This window comes from Pseudoliparis swirei, chromosome 15 (genome assembly GCF_029220125.1).
Source record: "Pseudoliparis swirei isolate HS2019 ecotype Mariana Trench chromosome 15, NWPU_hadal_v1, whole genome shotgun sequence".
In the NCBI taxonomy this organism is placed as follows: domain Eukaryota; kingdom Metazoa; phylum Chordata; class Actinopteri; order Perciformes; family Liparidae; genus Pseudoliparis; species Pseudoliparis swirei.
In genome coordinates, this window is record NC_079402.1 from 15,160,302 (window position 1) to 15,181,341 (window position 21,040).

General features: G+C 37.6%; 1 protein-coding gene across 1 annotated transcript in view; it reads right to left on the reverse strand.

The window, feature by feature from the left end:
• Positions 1-21,040, reverse strand: part of brinp1 (bone morphogenetic protein/retinoic acid inducible neural-specific 1) — an 87,499-nt gene that overhangs the window by 52,896 nt on the left and 13,563 nt on the right. The window contains exon 2 of the mRNA XM_056432246.1: positions 12,441-12,631. Within this exon, the coding sequence (XP_056288221.1) occupies positions 12,441-12,631 (191 nt within the window). The remainder of the gene's footprint in view (positions 1-12,440; positions 12,632-21,040) is intronic.

Consider the following 21,040-nt stretch of genomic DNA (forward strand, 5'->3'; position numbering starts at 1 on the left):
GGAACCATGAAGAAGCAACAGTCATGAAGAGACACCATAACTTACAGACCACAGTCGCCAGAGGCAATAAAGTAGCTGACCTCTCAGAGGAGAGAGCAGCAGCTGGGTTAAACAGATGACAGACTTGCATTGGAGGACATCAAGCTCATGCAGACAGAAGATCCAAAGACAGTGGTGAATTGTCTAAAGAAGAAACTGATACTGAGATATGGTGATAAAGGAGAATCAGATCTGACAATGGCACACATTTTGCAAACCAACACCTACAAGAAGTTGAGAAATATTTCTAGAGAGCACATTCACACGGAGCAGTCTATTGCCCAATCACAGGTGATAGTCGCGAGCTAATCAACAATTGAAGCAATTGAGACAATGATGGCTAAGTTATCCTCAAAGGAGGAGAACATCTCTCCCATGAGTTATTGACATGAAGACCCATGCGGGTCTACAGAGTTAGGAGACAGTCCTAGACTTGACATATTTCAGAGAATATTCTGAGAGAAAAAATAATAATAATAACTGACCAGATCTAAGTTTTCTCCAAGTAGGTTGCTGAAGCCCACTAGGAGCCAGCTGATGAGTCATCAGTGGAACCAGGTGACTGGGTAAGACTCGAGGTTCACATGGGAAGTGGACTGAGCCCAGGTGGACAGGGTGTTTTGAAGTCATAGGACTTCTGGCGCCTCAGGTGAGAGGCTTCACCAAGAGGAGCACCGTATAACACATTGTACATTTGCAGATCAGCCGGAGAATCACAACCAGCCGCTGAATAGTTGCCTCATCAGGATAATTCTGACTAACAGATGTGAGGTCACTTCCACATTTCTGCCTGAGACATTAGGCGAGAGTTAGGACTGCAACATAGGAAGATGTGTGCAGACAACATTGACTCTCACTGCTCACCGTCTCCTGTCATTAATGGCACCTCGATGTGCAAAGGTTTTGTTTTTCCCATAAACTGTTTTAGGGTTCGAGCACGAGAGGAGGGTGCTGGACGAATACCTGCCTGCTATCAGATCCTAGTAGGATTTGAATATTTCTATGCCCTAGTCAAGGGCCACAGATAGGATCAATTGCATTTATCATAACCAGTAAAGATAAATAAAGTTAGATTGGATTGGATAAGTAATTAAGACTCTGTTGGACGACGGATGGCCATTTAATAGATGATTCCTCCCACACGGGGTGAGAAGCTGTTCCTCCGACTCAGTTAAAGATTGCGAATTCAAGCCTAGAAAGTATTAGATACTTATTAAATATGGAAATTAAAATACAATTTTTCATAGTCAAGTGTCACATTCTGTATAGATCCAGCCTAGTGGCTGTTGTGTTGTGTTTTCTCATTCTCTTCAACAGCTACACCTGACGCTCCAGCATCGACCTCCATCGTGTGCTGACTGCCTGCTGAGAGGACCTGCCATGAGGAGCTGCCCACAGGAGCATCGGACACCATCATCACCCGGCTCAGGGAGCAGGGGAGCCAATGAAGAGCACGATGCTGCACATGGGAGTCATGTCGAATCCAGGGCCCATGCGACACCAGTGGAAGAAGAACAACAAGCCTGACCAGGACGATCCAGACGAAATCAAGTTCAAGACCACCGGATAAAGACCCCATCGACAGCAGAGGAGCAGAGGACCAGAGGGACTTCCAGGACCCAGACCAGGATGAAGCAGATGACGCAGACCAGACCAGGATGAAGCAGATAAGTTGCAGCGGGGACCGGATCGTCAACTGGTTATCAGGATGCCAACCTGCTACTCACCAGCCGCTAGGATGCAAGACCCCCCCCCTGCCTGACCACTCTCAATTTCACCTCTTTCCTTCGACACCTGCACACTACAGATTTAACGCACACAGACATACTGACTTCCCTAGGATGAAAGATCTAAGAGGGTGGATCGGAGTACCACATGACAGAAACCACGCCCCTATTCCCATCCCTAACAGAGAGAGACTCTCTCCCCGAGAAATAGGTATCTTACAGGTCTTATGGGACCTTAATCTAGGCAAAGAAAGATTATATTTCAGGAGACTCATTCACGTCAAATGACAGAGCTAAGACAGGACGAGGAGACCAGAACACATAGTGCGCCGCCAGGCCAAGATGAAGATCTGGCATGGAAAGGGAAATAAATATTCCCAGAGAAAGGGTTCACATCCAGCAGATGTGAAAAGAGGGATTGTTAAAGAATATATATTATAGTTTAGCATAGCTTAGTATTGTTTGCATATAGATTATGTGTAAGATGGAAAACACTGAATGGAAGTTAAAACCTCCAGCGGAGCACTCTGGTGTCTGAGCTGATCTAAAGAAAGATAACAGTGACACCTAAGGAATGTTGATGTAAACCCTTCTGCACTGCACTCATCAAAGAAGATGACTAGAGAAAGAGCTCATTGTATTCATTGTTTAGAAAGAGCAATCACAGTCCTTACCTCGTCAGGAGGATAGATAACAAGGGTCCAGATGGGGCCATTTATTCTCCTTCTTAGACACTTTAAACCCTCACTGTCTCTCCTCACTGGCCCCCCTTCACCTATTCCCCTCACACGCACACACTCACACGTGGGAAGAAGCCCCCGTGTGTGGACGACCTTGAGAAGATCCAGGCCTCATCCCTGAAGAGATAAGGCCCGGGAAGTCTTCTTACAAGAGAGGGTTTATTAAATCAACTATCTCCTCTTCCCCCACCTTTTCACAACATGTGAACTCATTGGCAGACGAGAAGAACCAATGAAGGAGCGGCAGAGGCGGGAGCTGGCAACAAGAACCAATGAGAAGACACCGCCCCCTTATCTCCTGACGAATCAGAACTGTTCCTTTCGGCTATTTAAAATGGCCGCATACTCTAAGTCGTGGTCTTTTTTTCTCCAGGGCTGAGGCCACTGGTCAGAGCTCTGGAGAAGGGTCCATGCATGATGTCTACTTGTATCCTGATTTCTGAATAAAACGCTTATAGATGTAAGTCTGCTCGAAGTTTCTTCCAGTGAGTGTCGTCCAGGTGGTGTGTCGCTTTCCAACTCTAACACCATCCCCGGAAATGTCCCCGGTTTCACCCCTATTGGGATGGCATTATTTCCAGGAGAGGTCTAGGGGTATAGGATTCTGAACTCAATACCACAGGAATTGTATCCCGTGAAGAACAAATATATCACATCCGGTATTTTCCTTTTTTTCAGCGACTCCGGGCAAGGAAAAGTCAAATTTGTTATGAAAACACAAATACATATTAACTTTGCTGATTGCAGATATTTAATTAGTGCAGATAAAATTAGTATCATCTGAATGAGTACAGGAGGCTGGTGTTAAGCTACTAAAGGAGGTTCACACCTGTTTTTATCTCCTGTGGCATTTTGTGGCATGTTCCCTGATTATCAGAGTCCAACTGTTTTTTCTTTCTTTCTACGAGATGAAAAAAAAGGAATTACCCATGCATGATTTAATTAAATTAGTGACCCTGTCTTGTGATACTAACACTGCCTAGAGAGGTGTTAGAACATGTTTTTATTTTATTTTTCTCACTGTTTTGTACTGAATACTTCTGCTTCTATTCTTTCCAACAATGCATTTAAACCACAGAGGAATACTCCACATAGCAAAGCTGTTGTCCCTTAAATCAACAACCATCTGTTTGGTGTCTTGCTGGTATAATTATCTGCCAGACTTAAGCCAATGACTGAGTCATTATTCTTGTTGTTGTTGTTGTTGTTGTTGTTGCTGTGATTTCTGAGATAGTTTGCTGTAGATTTGGGAGTGTAATTTCATACTCATTTGCTGAGGTAAGGAAGCCGTGCTACCACCTCTGGTGTGAAGTGATATTAAAAATCATCTCCCCTGTCAAAAGGTCACAACTACTGTGAATGCACACACAAAATCAGCATGTCTCTAATTTCTCCCTATAAATTCAGCACTATGCCCAGCATTAATATTTGAGGAGTGAGAAATGAAAGCACATAGCACACACCCTCACTGTATTTGTGCACAGTATGTATTGTATGTCAAGTTTGAATGTCCACAAGAAAACAGTGTGAGGGAGATTGTATTAGAATGAACCACTGACCTTTCTGTAAGTGTCTACCACAAAAGGACACTCGAATCAGTAAATGGGCCAAATATTTACAGAGAACCAGATAATCCCCCTGATTTGCATATCATGTGTTTGTTGACTCGTTTATAAGGGTTGAGCTGCTCATCATTTACACATCATATTTTTCACATCTCTCATTCCGACAAGCAAAAACTGACGCATAAAAAGCAAACAAGCAAACACCAATTTACTGCCGCAAGCTCACACAAATGTGCCTTTGAAGATTACTGTTCAAATGGCAAACCATATGCCTGGAACTCATTCAAGAGCATGTCACATATGTTCAGTTTTCTAGTGATGTGAATGGTTATTTGGCCCCCAGCATTGCATTGGAATTGGTCACTTAACTTGTGGTGGCCGGGACAAGGGGTGGGTGGCAGTTGGGGCCAATGTCTCATGCCTAGTTAGAATACAAGCACTGAGGGGACGAGTCCCCATTCTCTGATGATACTATACTCTCTCCCCCTCAAGGGTTGGCAAAGTTTCTTACACACACTTGACTTACACTGTTGGACAGTAGTAACACTCCTACATTAGGCCCTTGTTCTGCCCCCTTTTCTAAAATCTCCATTGAAAATTAGTGTGGTATTAAGGAGGTCCTCTGTACATAAATACTAAGTGGTTACTGCTGCTGGTCAGGCAAAACCATGACCTCTGTGGCTTTAAAAAAATAATCTGCGTGCACCTTTCTGTAAGTAATACATTGTTTGACATTAATACGGGGCGCCTTGCTGGCACTCTGCCAGAATAAATCAGCTCACGCTGAGATTCAGTGTTTGAGGCGGAGAGGTATTTAAAAATAACGGACTGTTTCACCTCAAAGGAGGATGTGTGAAAAGGCATCTCCTACGCATCTACTTGTTATTTTTTTCCATTGTAGTGTGCGTGTGCAGGTGGATGTCAGGTTAGGAGGGCAAGTAGGGTTTTAAAGTAATGGAATTGCTGGGAGTGCTACATATGGTATTAATGGTACATGTGTGGGTCACTTTATGGACAGTGGTAAAACTACACTGTTTTATTTTGTTCAGGGGAAAGTAGCTAATTGAATTTTTCTTTTTTTATTAGTATTTTTATAATACCCTTAGAAGCCACATTCATAGCATGAATATACAGATCAAATTGAATGTTACAACATATCCTGCTTTATTATTTTATGCAAATAAACTGTGTCTGTTTTAGATATGAGGAACGTGTGTTTCAGAACAGACCCGGTAGAGAGCAATAAAACCCGAGCAGGGCAATATATAGAATATATAAATGTATTGTTCTTACGTTTAAAGAGAAAACATATGATAAACATCACAGATAAATGACCACTAATTGATGTAATCATTTCTCCTTAAACACAGGCGGATATACTTTCTCAAGTCCACATAATAACTGCACATACACATTCAAACGTGTAGAGAAATTATTATCATGAATTTTCTACTCGACTATAATACGATTGTTCTTGCTTTATGCAAAGAGATATTCTAAAAGTGGGGCTGTTGATTTGAGATAGAAACGCTCTCAGTGCCCAAATGTGCCCTGTGCTTTTTATGTTGGCAGCAGAACAACAGAAACTACTAAAGTTCCGGGCAAGGAGGTATCATTGACAGCTTTCCACCACATCCCGAGGCACAGCCAGTGCTCTGCATGAACCCCAGCTTCAGCCTTCAGTGGACACAGGGCATTTCAATAAACTACTTCTTCCTCTTCAATGCTAAACATATGAGACTGTTGCAGGGGAAAGGTCTCCGATCCAGCCATAAAGAATGTGTATTCACTGTGGAGGACGAGGGCGACTCAGTTCTCCCAGCCAAGACAGCCCCTCCTCCATGTGAAATCTCAATCTAATCGGTTAGTTGTGGTTCAGGTCTGCCTGACCTAGAGGTGGTAAATTATGAGTCGAGAGCATTTATTGTGCATCCAAAAGGCTCTCAACATGGAGACGGTTGAGCTGGTGGATAGCAGCTAACAATGCTAACAGAGCAAATATAAGCCAATAGTGATATAGTGATGACAGAGCTTTCAGTGTCAACCAGAGGGGATATATATAAATATATATATGGCCTTTTCAAAATTCCAGTGGCTTTAATAGCTTATTTTTCTTCCTACACATTTGCATCTCCTCCCTCTCTCTCGACCCAAATGCTCTGGCCCCTCTCTATAAATACCAACAGCAGTAGTCTCACTCCAAGTGTAAAACTGTAAACATGTCCAACATAAGAAGGAGAGAGGATGACAGATGTGGTGAAATAGGTCTCTCATAACTTTAGCAAAAATGCAAATCTGCCCTTCACAATTTTCTTCCTATGCAGTCAGTACCTTCCTTCCTCTAGTATTTATAGACAGCAGAGCTTTCAGTTTTCCATTCACAACGTGAACCCAGGTCGCAGTGAGTTTCTATGTCGCACTTCAGAAAACACATCCCTAATGCCCAAAGACACCACATATGCCAGAGACCTGACAATGAGGTAGTTAACATGTTCAGACAGCTGTAAGGCAGCAGGCGATTTCTAATTATTTCATCAAACATCCTTAGCAGATGCTGTCAGTCAGTAGTGTCAAGAGAAAGTATATCCTGATCTTCCTTTCCCTGACATTACAACCATTTTTTTTTATTTACACACATTTAATAACTCCAAAAGATAGTTTTGAATTAATATAGTCCAATTTACTAATTAAAGCTAAATCTGGTGTTATTATTGTTTGTGTTTTTATAATTGTATATACATCAGATATAATCATGTTTAATATTTAATGCAGACTAAATATATCCAAACCTATATATTCAGTAAAGAGTATCTGCATGAATCAAGACATAAACAAAAGGTTTGTCAGAAATAGTTTGTATGTTCTCTGAGCACGGTGTGATGGAGTCCAGAGCTTACAGACTCCACATAAAGCATTGTTTGTGATTTGAAAAGAAGCCAACAAACAATTAATACAAACAAAAAGATTCATTGAAAAAGGTAACACTCTACTTGTCGAATCCAAAAATAATACTCCTCTGAACTTAAAGGCTTTAGGTATAAAAATGGACTCAGGGACGGGGGTTAAATAATCAGTGGAACGGGTTAAATTTGAGTATTCTCGTCCATAAACCACAGTACTGGTCAGCTGTTGGTCAATGCAATTGCAAAGGAAGTGACAAGTTTTACTGTCGCAGTCTCATGGAAAAGGAAAGAGATTGATGGTTGCACGTAAAAAGTGCATGACATGAACACAGGAGACTGTGGTATATTTGTGTGTGTGCATGCACAGTACAAAAACATTGCTCCATACCACTACTACTGGTTAATTATTCCACACAATACCTTAAACTGTTGGGGTGTTACATTTGTCACTTTAGTATCAATCATATATCAACAGCAAACTATCCAAGTGATATATGGCAGTCTACAATAGAATACAATATAACAAGCTAGAGTGCAAGATAAGATGGCAGCTTTTATCTTGATATGATGCCTTCCCAAATATGACAATAACAATTCATATGTATAAGAGCTTATGAGCTCAGTCAGTAGTATTTCACTCAGTTAAATCAAGATGTGGCACTTAAAGAAAACTACCATCCCCACAATAATGCACATCAGCTGTATTGCAAAAAACATTAGGCAAAAAAAAAGAAAAGAAAAAAGGATTTCGGAACAACAATTTCCACTCAGTTCAGAGGAGGACACCTTTAATGGGGCTCTTCACACTTGACCACTCAACTCTATGTTGGATGGGAAAGGGAGCATTCAATTCTTTCCTCTCGAGTTTATAATGGATCTAGAGACTCAAATGTGTAGGTCGCTAAAGAGAGAATTAGCCTCTTCTTCTTACTTTATCATGAGACGGGTGTGCACATTCACTGCTTCATATAACTGTGTTCTTTAATGGGCAATCCCAAGATTGAGATAAGAGTGTACTGACCCATAACTTCAAACAAGATGGCCTCAAGGTTGTAGATAATATGGTGATAACTCAGAGACAGAGAAGAGGAGGCAGAGGTTAAAACTAAATGAAAGGCAAAACATGAAAAGAAAAAGAGGACAAATATAAGGTGATGGAATATGATGATATCAAGAAGGATGCTGTGGTGGAAAACAATACTGGGATCATTTGTTTGGCTCATTTGTCCCATTGTTGTATTCTGTGGCAGTGGCATCCTCCCTAACTGAGACACACTTAATTACATTTTACCTCCATGTAATCTTTCAGACCAATATTGTATTTCCAATTTCCAAAATGAGTATCTTCGTATGAATTACCTTCCAGAGAAGTGGATATGACATTGCAACTCTAACCCTTCAAACCTGATATTCCTCTGCACCGTTTAGCTAAATTATTTACACCTTGTCTGACATTAAGCAGATTGCAAGATTTTTAAATAAAATAAATGTGTCCTTCTGAATTTATTTTCTCTTCCAACAGTTTTAGCATCAATGGTTCTGGGTATCCAGGTATAGGTCAACATAGAATACCTGTTTTAATTTTTTCTGTACTTATTCATAAAGAGAACCGGACAATTATGACTGACTATTTTCTTAATACAAAGGATATCCATATATTTATGTTTAAAAAAGGTCTTCACAAGTAACCATAGTTTCCACACTCATTACTAAGCTGAAATGATATTTCGTGCTAACTGCTGAAACAAAGATATCCCAATTAAATATGGTTCGATACATTTAATTAAATCAATTACACAAATGAAGATATTTATATTTAATGGGTGTAACACAAGGTGTCGGAATACCTTCTCATTCATTAGATTTATTTAGGTTAGATGGTGTGCATATCAATCCCAAATAAATGTGTTTAATTGGGGACTATCCTTTGGACATGTGCCAGATCTCATGCTCTCTGTCGTCTTTCCACCTTTTCTCCTGACTGTGACCTGACCAGATGCAGCAAGATAAACACAGACTCATACCAACTGAATTACTTGGTTAGTAACTGTATTTGTTTTTAATAGTAGTTTAGAATGAAGCTTGGTACTGTATTACCTTTTCCCCTTATTTTTATTACTATGTATTACTTTCTTGCTTTGTATTGCTTTATTAATTTGTATTACTTTTTTACTTTTTAAACACGTTTTAATTACTTTTTTACTATTTAATTACTTTTATACTTTTTATTACTTTTTTTACTTTTTTAAGACTGTATTACTTCAATACCTTTGTACTTTATATTACTTTTGTACTTTCATTACTTGTGTACTGTTTATTACTTTTTTACTTTTTATTACTTTATTACTTTGTCATTACTTTTTTACTTTTTATTACTTTTGTACTTTTTAATTACTTTGGTAATTTTAAATTACTTTTGTACTTTTTCATTACTTTTGTACTGTTTATTACTTTTGTACATTTTTATAACTTTTGTACTTTTTATTACTTTTTTACTTTTTTATTACTTTCTGTACTTTTCATTACTTTTGTACTTTTTTATTACTTTCATAACTTTTTATTACTTTTGTACTTTTTCATTACCTTTGCATTTTTTATTACTTTTGTACTTTCATTACTTTTGTACTGTTTATTACTTTTGTACTTTAATTATTTAATTATTTAATTACTTTTTTACTTTAATTACTTTATTACTTTGTTATTACTTTTTAATTACTTTTTTACCTTTTCATTACTTTTGTAGTTTGTATTACTTTTGTAGTTTTCAGTACTTTTGTACTTTTTCATTACTTTTGTACTCTTTATTATTTTTATACTTTTTAATTACTTTATTACTTTTTTACTTTAATTACTTTATTACTTTGTTATTACTTTTGTACTTTTTTATCGCTTTTGTACTTTTCATTACTTTTTTTTACTTTATTACTTTTGTACTTGTCATTACTTTTGTACTTTTTATTACTTTTGTACTTTTACATTACTCTTTTACTTTTAATTACTTTTTTACTTTCCAAATCCTTTTTTAATTTTGTATTAGTTTTTAATTACTTTTTATTACAATTTTTTTTTTTTTTTTACTTGTATAACTTTATTATTTGTATTACTTACAGTGATATTGATCCAATAACAGTGATATTGTTCCAGTTACAGCACTCAAAAAGCGATTCAAGCCCTTCTTAGAGGTGACACATTTAAATTGCATGTGTTTCCAAGTTCCAATAATGCTCTGTACAGTTGTATACTAAGGAGAAGAAGTTTGACTAAAACAGAAAATAATCATTCTTATTATATCTTTCCAATGCAATTGGCAAAGAAATCACAGTTAGTTGCCTTCATATGTCCCTCAGAGCTTAAGATAAGATACGAGATTCGAGGGAGAAGCCATTTATATTTAGACTTCGACAGCAGGGGTGCTTTACTTTTATTTTGGGAAGCATATCCAAAATACTGAAATCATCAATTAGAGGCATTAATTTATCTTTCCACAGAGAGTTTTGGTACTTAGTAATTTGACTGAACTATATTTCCCAACAGTTGCAGGGTTTTTGGTTGTGGTGGTTTATTAATTCTGGTCAAGTAGTATTTTAAATCTATGTACGTCCAAAATGTCATCACTTCAGAGTTTTACCCTCTTCGGCAGTTTTGGGAAATTGTCATTATTAGCATATGAACTTTTGCAGTTCTGGCCAAAAACGTGTTTGTTGAGGTCACATTGACAATTGACCACCCGGATCTAATTAGTTCAACCATTAATCCAAATGGATAGTTTGCGCAATTTTGTAGATATTCTGGGATGTTGCTTTCACATGAATGGGATGGACTGATATACATCTGCCTGGTGGAACAGGAGCACATCTAACAAGGCTTCATAACATTAAAGAATCATGTTTCTCTGATTAAAAAACAGTGTATCTGTACACGTTAGTTTCTGAAAGTGCTTCTTCCCTAATATGAAATGTGCTCTGCTATTCTTCTCTAATGAGTCAGTGCTTGTAGATTAATCAGAGTAAAACATATAATAATCATCCTCTCCCATCTACCTGAAAGCTCTGTAACTACTGAAGTGGATTATCCTCCGGTATTATGTATGACTATAATGGTCTTGGGTTTTTTTTGCGAATGGAAGAAAAGCTGTGTCTTGCATTTAGAGAGCTGATTCCAAAAAATTATTTCTAATGCATCCTGGATTCAGCATTTTGTTATCACACTTGGTCTTTCTAACAAATATGCACAACATGTAAATGTAAAAACTACTAATTTCATTATGCTCTTATCTGCATTCAATGTTGCTGGAGCAGTAAATACGGCGATGAATAAGATGCATGTATTGTCTGAGATACATACTGATCATTTCTCACACATTGTGAGTCCTCTATCTGGCAGCGACACCTTGCTTCCACATTATTTATGTTTGTGAGAAATCACATTATTTCTCTGCTGTCCAATTTTTTGTTGCCTTTTCGCTGTTCAAATATCCTTGCGTGTTCAGTGGGGAGGGAGTTTAGTGACTGTGGAATTATGATAGTCCTGTCATAGCTTTCATGCTAGTTTCAGGTCACTGTCCTGCTGTAAAATCCACTTAAACCAGATCAGATGGAGTACGTGTTCAGCATAGAGTTGTGCTTCACTTCGGTCAGAGCGGAGTCGATCCTGTGCAAGTCACCACCCTTGAACAGTTGACAAATCCACACACCTGTCTGTAGCCATCACTACATATTCAAATGCAGGTCGTATACGCTTGTTGCTTTAATATATCATGAAGCAGACTCATCACATTAACTATACCATTACTATCAGCTTTACAAACGTGAATCTGACTTAAATTGTAGCTTTTAAATCTTGTTATCGTTTTGCCCGGTGCACAACTTTCAGACTCACTTTATCATCCAGTAAATGGATCGGAAGCTGCTACCCATTCATCAATGCAGTTCATTTGGCTTTGTTTTATGGATGCAAGTACTGCACTGGTGCAAATATGTCTCATGAAATGGTTCAACCAATCTTTAACTGCGGTCACTTTAAATTGCCCTAATCTTGCTGAGAAGAAAAAGTCATTTGGTCCGTGAAAATGTTTCGAGTATGCTTTGTCCTGCCCTCTTGTAAAGTAGCTGAATATTTGCTGTGGGAGAGGTTTTCCATCACCCTGGAGAGAAACATGGCCCCAAACTGCTTGACCGAGCTGTTTTGACTTTGTTGCAAACAGGCAGATGAACAATCCAGAACACCGTGACGTTGCAGTTTCAAAGAATCATCATATGGGGGTCATTGAAGGGGGATATTCTTTTGTACAAATGAAGATAGACATATTTCTTTCTTAACTCGTTGAAAGGGTTCTGTCTTGTTTTTGTTTTTATGTATTCATGAAACGTGTGAGCAGCCCACAACCCATGTGTGGGATTGATTTAAAACCGTGTGCAAAAAAGCAGTTAATCAAACATGGATGTGAACAAACGAAACCTCTCTTACCTCCAAGAGTGGCTGAGATGAGAATGTGGGTTCCATATTTTTTAATAATGGTGTCGATGAACTGTTGAGTCGTGGGTCTGCGGCCCAGCAAGCGAACGCTGTGCTGGAACTCGGGCATGAGTGGCACGGGGTTCCGGATCAGGTCCCTTCTCTCGATTGCTGTGTTCCTCACCTTCCAACGTGCAAATTCCCTGTCGATGAGAAAAACAACTGTTCACACCAAAACAAAGTAAAACCACACTTTCAACAATGGTAGTAGAGTGGTCCCACAATTCGCCTGACCACATCCCACCAAATGCATTTGAAGGGAAAACAATACACATCTGGTTGTGAAAATGGTCTAATCGAACAATAATGAATACCATGAAGTAATGAAAATAAAGACTGGAGTTATTCAATAATATATTGAGCAGTTAAGAAATCCCAGATCTAAAAAATCACAATAAAGCTCCTTTAAAGCAAAATGGCACACATCTGTCATGAATCTGGTGATGCAGAAGCTTTGCATTCAGCTGTGCTCACTAAACTCTGATTATATATATATATATATATATATATATATATATATATAATGGATTATATGTTCTGTGATGTTTATTGGTTTTTGTTTAATATTCTCAAGGTCTTTTGCTCTGTATAACGCTCTTACTTGAGCCAACAGTATAATCTGCTGAACTGCGCATCATTCCAGTCTTGTTCTTTACTGCTGCAGCTTAAGATGCACTTTGCAGTGTACTGGAAATATTTGTGTTGATGTTCATGATATTTGCTTCATTTTCGCTGAGACATATATCAACTAAATATTCCCACTGACAGATGTTAAAGGCATCTCAGTTTCACTGTGGGGTCCAGAAAGAAACACATATCCTCATCCTTAGGGTTTTGTTGGGCTGTTATTGAATCAGTGGCTAATGTCTGGCATACCCAGGTACTGAAAGCCAGCGATTAGGTATACATGCAAGTAGGTGTCTGTTTGTGAGAGAGTTTCATACAAATTGTGTTATTGTTATTAAAAAACAAACATTCTTAGATGTCATTCAATACATCTTTTTATAGATGTGTGAGACACAACAGAAGAGGATTTCTGATGTATTGGTTCAGTCAAAAGAGGCATCATTTAATGCAAATTAGGTTGGAAACTGCAATTTGTATCACCATCTGTTCTTTCTGACAATCACAGAAATGTATCTATTTCCATATGGACTGTGCACATTCTCACACAGCACTATCAAACATGAGTATGTGCATGCTGATCTCTTATTGGGGTTGGATGTGTGATAACTATGTGCACACTTTTATCTGAAAAGTGTAATGTAAACATTCAGATGTCAAACGCATAGTATGGTGTACACTCTCCACACTGCTGAGACTGCATAGTTTTTAGATGGGTGGAAATGTAATTTCCAAACTTACTTTGAAAAGCATTTCCTCAAAATTGGATTTAGATTGAATTTAGATAGGTTTAATGATGCAGACTTTCGATGAACGATGAGCCCGATTACAGTGAGTGTGTGATTTAAAGTGCAATAAAAGATCCATCAAGAGAATACGTTTTTTTTGTGCTTGATGCACAAACAAAAACCTTTATCATCTCGATAAATTCACCCTAAAAGCCAGCTCTAATTGAAATCTCATTTCTGTTTAATGAATGCATATAGAATCTTTTTTTGTAAACACACACACACGCACACACAGTCTACAATACAAACCGTCCATGTTTAAAAGATGTTAGCTATTCTTTTGACTTTTTTGATAATGCAAGAGAACATTACAATCTCCAATGGGGTTTTGCTTGCTTTCCACTTTTCCACTTTTTCATTCCACCAATAAACCGGAACAATACATAAAGCGAAAAATTTATTTTACTTGCCTTGTTATCAGTATGTAAATAGAAGCGAATGCCTTTTTGAGATAGACCCTCAAGGTTGTTTTTGTGCACACATCCTGCATCCCCTTCCAAAGCTCTGACATCCTTTCTTGTGATAAAAACTGATGTTTCAGGGAAACATTTTAAAGAATATACAGAAATGATGTTAAAAGGAAGTCTACAACTTCAAGTTGAATGAGATTAATTCCTTGAACTAGTAAACTGAATAAGTAAATATCTGTTGCGAACCAATTTTTTTTTCAGATTCAATGTCTGCGTAATTCATTTATTTGTTGCCATATTTCTCTGCACTGTAAAGAGCAATAGTTGTTCTGATTTATGTAGAAAAAAAGGATCCCATGATCCACACCGTCCTGATTGCATCAAAACAAACCAAGAAACATAGAGGTCATGTTAATAGATGCGTTTTAGGAGCTGGTTCAGCCGCATACAGTGCCATACATGTCAAGCTTCTATTAAATATCAAATAGATCATCAGTTACTTAATTTGAATTCTTTCACATGCAGTCAGCACTGTGTCAGTCTGCCTGCGCACGGCTTGACGGCAGCACTTGTTAATGCTTTATTCAGCACACTTTATTAGCATTGAAAGTTTCATTTCTCTTGGTCAGTCGGCCATTGCGTGATTACACAACTTCATAAAGTAACCAACATTTCAAAGGTAATATCATGACAGCTTCTTTTAAAGAAGAGGGAAATGTACACATTTACATTATCAAGCGATTGACCCAATGCTATACCTTTGAGAGATTTGCAATTCCTCAACATGGCAAAGACACAAGTTCCCATCCAGTGTGTGTGTGTGTGTGTGTGGGGGGGGGGGGGGGGGGGTATTCCCTGATCTTGCTTCATGGAAACTACACTTTGGAAAGAAGGTATTTCTGAAATCTGGAGCAAACGTTCAAGAGACACTGTCAGATTTGCAGCAGATGTACTAAAATGTCTCCCTCTCCGTCCTTCGCCCAGCTCCCTCAAGGTATCCTTGTGCTGCCATGTCCCTCTCTTGGACATCTATTCATTTTCAATCCTCCTCATGGCTTCGTCACTGCCAATTTAAATATGAAACTTCATATGCCATGCCATATGTACTTGAGCCCTTCTGCCCCAGATTAGGCATGCCAGAAGATGGAAGCTGGAACATGATTCACTGCCTTACTTCACAGCTCCAAGACCGGTTTAATGACCTTTCAAGGGAAGTTAAGAGGAGATAAATTGCATTGCAGCTGCATAGGAGCAAAATGGAAACCTGGGTGATTATTGCTTTATGGTGGTCAAGTAACTTGTGTGGGAGGTTGGGCACATTACATTTCCTTCTGGAAGTGTCTATGAGTTACAGAAAATACAGAATACATTATATGGACATGAAGGGCCTTAAATAAATATGTAATTAATTCACAAACACTTACTGTAAATGGTACTGTCATCCTTTTACATCTGCTGAACATGTAATGGTTGGGGAGGCCCATAAGACATACTGTACACTCCTTAATTATTCTTGTAATATGCAGTCATCGACCCCACAGACATTCGCGTATTTAGAGTTTCCTCGATGCTACAGGAGTTTGTTTTTCTTCTGGTTAAATCCCCCTGTGCTCTCACTTAAACCACCATTGCATTTGATTCCTTTCAAATGTTCATCTCAGCCCAGTTGAGTCCAATAAACATGGACAGGGGTTGCTAGGAAATAAATCACTTTAATCGAGAAAAAACATCTTGCTGAGCCAAATTACTTGAAAGGGATTTTTTTGAGAATGAACTGAATGTAAAAATGCGATGTATAACTAGGATTGGCAGAATAAAAATAATGTCAGGGGTGTAACAAATCATTCTTCACCAACTGTAAATTCTGACAATTCAACTGCACCACTCTGCTAAAAGACATGAACAAGACAAACTATTCTGACATCAGTAATTAATCTGAATTGCTTTGAACTCAACTATTTGCCAATTCAAATTGTTGTTCATGCTGATAACCAGGAGATACAAACTGTGCTGCGAAACATTGAAGTTGTAATCATCTGATTGAAACATGTTTTAGTTAGTATTTGGTTGTCCTTGCTTCTGAAATAGCCATTTTAATCTAAAGTCAGTATTTACCTCTCTGTATAGTATTTTGTATTGTATTGCTACTATGATATTACTGGATTAAGAATGTAAGTCCAGCATTACTGTCCGGTCCCCTAACACTTTAGCTCTGTCACATGAATAAATCCACCTCCTAATGGCACTGCTTCACATTAAAAGCTTTCAACTGGGTAACACAAGGTGTTTTTGTTATGTTATTGTGCAACAAATCCAATGCAGTTTGAAATATTGCAGCTAGTAATGGAGCAAGATGGACCAAGTCACATTAAGCTGTTACATGAAAAAAAGGCTGATTGTTTTGGCTGACGTGACGCATCCACTGGTGGCAAAGTTGTTCTTCTCTTGCATTATTGAGAAATCAGCTAGAAATATCTATGTCTGCCAAATCACCTAACCATCACGTTACACTTTAAACCAGAGAATCCACAGTACTGCATATTTAAAACTACCTAAAATCCTTTCATCATTCTTAGTCATTCAGAAAAATATCATCTCCCAAATACAAACAAATCTGCCATGCATGAAGTCCCCTATATAAAACAAAATGTATAACACATCATATAACAATACAAAGCAAATTTTCATACATACAGCATTGTAGTGAATACATCCGTATAAAACTGACAACGATGTCTTATAACAACAGTTCCAAGATATGGCAAATATGATCACAATACTTTTCTAAGTTGAGCATGATTGCTAAGACAGCAATTATTTGACTCATCCTACAAGGTGTTATGAATATCACGGGGCTCTGTGTAACCACATTGGCTGTAAAGTGTTGCCATGGCATGTCATCACACCTTCCAAGCAGCATATTGTCTGCTTCAATAAGAATTGGGTAGTATTGACTTTGAGTGAATATTCCCTACAGCTCTGTCAGGAGCAGGAAACGACCATCATACAGTGTGTCACCACAGGCACTTTGTTGATCCTAGCACTAAAGCCCAGATTAAAAACCTTGAGAGGGCATGACAGGCATTCAAAGTGGTAGTGTGGCCGCCCAGAGGAAAGAGCAGGCCAGTTTTGTTGAAAGACAATCTCTAACTAATTGAGTGGGAAACTGGCTGAGCAGAGACAACATGTTCTTGGATGCGTCAGAAATGACACCAGAAAACAATAAAAGCAGGCGTGTAAGTACATTTTGTAAATTACCGAACTTGGCTTCTTGTTCACCTATGTCCTCCTTTCATACTGAATCAAAGTCCTCACAGTTAAATAAAATAAATATTCAGAAGGCAATGTTGTTCAGATACAGCTTGACCTTTGTCAGCTTGTGGTAAGAAACATGAATATCTTGTCAAAAAGCATGTGTCATTTTCTGAAAGGCACACAAACACGTCTTTATGATGAAAAAACTAAATGTAGTTGTCACACCTTGCAATAAACATGTCAGTGTTATCGAAACACGCTGAATTTATTTGAAGCAGACAAGATGCTGTCATAAAGGGCAACAGTGTGGCACCGAGCATTTTACAAGGAAAATGTAATGGATGCACCGGCTGTAGCCTCTACAAAATATTATGTATGAACAAAGAACGGCCAAAATAATTATTTTGGCAATGTATATTTACATGTTTTGTTTTGGGGGCATCTAATGCAATGAACATACACTTAATTACATAGAAAATATTCAAAGATATTGTATAATAATATGCACTTATTTATTAATATTTTTATTTCAGGTGCTTTATCTTGTAAAAGACAAATAATGTATCTTGGATAATTGCACATTTCTTTAAATTGATGAACATTTTGGCTAATTACTGAGCTCAAATATTATTCAAAAATGTTTTTAAAATTTAAATACAATTGTGAATACAAATGTATATACACATTTTATAAAATAGTAAATAAAATTGTAAATAACATTGTAAATAAAATTGTAAATAAAATTGTCAATAAAATTGTAAATAAAATTGCGCTAAAATAGTTTGAGGTCATTTATCGGCAGGTCTAAAGTACTATTTTCAGAAAAATACAATGTGTGATCCCCAGTGTTACAGTAAACAAATCAACATCTGTTTATGATCCACATGTGAGTTCATAATGATCATCATGTAAGAGAGGTGGTAATTCAATTATAATTTCTGTCGCTGCAGTTTATGTTCATGTTGAACTGACTTACAGTATGTTTTAGTGTTGGCTACATGATTTATTGGAAGCTTGTCACAGGCAAGTGTTATTTAGTACAAGGATTATTTTTGTACATTGTATGTAGCATTTGCTTTAAATATGTAATACGATTGCATTGATGCTATAATGCAATAATGTTTGCATTCAGTAAAACCAAATCTGAATGAACTTATCAGGGACACAAAGTCACACCAATATGTTTACATATTCAACGAGTGAGGAAAAATGTAAGCACATGTTTGACTTAGTTCAAACACTTTGTTAATTATGTTTTTAAAAATGACACTACATATTGTGAATTTAAAATTTGTGAGACAGAGAGTCTGTTGGTTTATGATTATTCATAGATTAGTGTGACTCATGAAATGTGTCTTAATGTTCTAAAATACATAAATATATATCTTAAATCCTTCTTATGCAAAGAATACCCCATAAGACGTTTTTTTTTCTCCGTTTCAAGGTTTGGATTTATAAATATAGATACAACAAGTAGAATTCTAGAAGTCTTCACCTTTCACTCGCGACATGTGTCGGATCTAGTTCTAAGTGTGTTGTTCTATTCTTGCCCATATTCCCATGATACTTATTTGGATGAAAGGACTAAATTGGAGAACAACAATGTTTGTGTATCAACTTGGCTTTACCTGTATCTGAAAACTAATAATATAAACTCATAAAAACCAGAAATGGAAGCATGGACAGGATGCTCTCTATGACAAGTTGTTATTTATTGAAGTGATACAAAATAGTGTAATGTTGGACTGGAGCAGACATTACAACAGCTGTATCTGAAACAAAAACTTAAATTAAGATTGTTTTTCAAATTAAACTTGTTTATTATTTATATATTTAATATTTCTTTTGTTTTCATGGTGCCTGTGTAATACACAACTTCAAGCAATAAACTGCAAGTATTTGGTGCCACTGAGAAGAAAGCATCAATTGTATTGTTTTGATGAAGAATACACCTTTCATTTGTAGTCATTTGTTCCACGACTCGTTCGTTCGGGATGACTTGACTAATACTTCAATTGCTGGTTGAAAATGATACAAAACCACAACATCATTTTGATCTACTTTAGTCAAATTTACTGTCAGAAAACAAAACACTGGAGAGGGTAAAAGTCCATTGCAAACAACCAATCAAAGGAATGGACACATTAACCGCTGTCGCTCTACTCCCATCCTGGAAACTGTAAATCAGCTTCAGCTGAGTTTGGGATTGTACACAGGGCAGCTTCATGCTAACATGACCCCAATTTGACACAAGTAAAACAAATTGTAGGCTTGCTTACAGTTCTGCAAGGTCATTTATAAATTCAAAATATCGGAATTATTTTATTTACTTGTAAAGCTACATTGTAACATAACATTGTGACACACAAGCTGTGCTTATGCTAATGCACTATTGCTATGATTGACATTAACATAATGATCGATCAAAACAACCATTAAAAAAGAAGAACAGCAATAGAAATAGCAGATAATGGAAGCGTAATCAGTGCAAGAGTGTAGTTTATAGTGGTGCAAATGCATCGTATAAGCTCCCGTCTTGTATACAGTATATTGTTCACTCCACTTTCTTACATGTGTGTGTGTGTGAAAGAAAGGTGAGGAAGTCTAATTCCTGTACGCTTTACGGTTGTATGCCTCCTTCCTGCCTTCGGCTCAAAGAGTATGTTTTTACCATATTTGAAGAATTATTTTCCTGCCATTCCTGAAATATCATGTTCACAATAATGGGATAGATGTGTGGTCACAAATAACCCTTGACCAAAACTATTTGTAAACTAAATGTTGTGGATGGGGGGGATCATCCATGATGATCTCATTTGTCTACGGCCATTAGACTATCTTGTTAAAAGGAATTAGCAAATGATCTTACACATTGAGATTTTGCAATCTAGCATTCTACATTATTTACAAAAGACCATGAAACATTCCTGAGACATCATTGATTGAATCTTTGCCACACTGCTCTTTGTGGAGCCATACTTAGCTGACTGATGGTGGTGCACCACCATGGCCTCAATAGAAAAATGCTTGCAAGCTGCAAAGACTGGGGGAGACTTTGATCCAATAATGGAAATTCCCCCATGAATGACTTTGTGAAGCGATGTTGTCTTCCCACACAGTATTGACGTATTCCCTTTCATTCTGGACATGGTGTTCCCACACAGAAACAGTGCTGCATGATCTCATCGACTTGAATAACATATATTTTCAGGGATTTGAGTAAATGTTGTTACATCTGCATCACCATGTGGCCCAGAAGGGTTTATGAATAACCATACGCGTTGCATTTCGGAAACTGCCTCCTGTGAAGAAAAACTTGTCATGGCTACCAACAAGCAGCTTTCATGATTATCATGTTCCAGGAGCTTTTTTCATTTATCCAGTTCATGGTATGTGCCAGTAATAGATGAACACATGAGGGCAAACACATGGTAAACAAAACCTAATTAAGACTGCCCTTAACCTAACAGGGAAA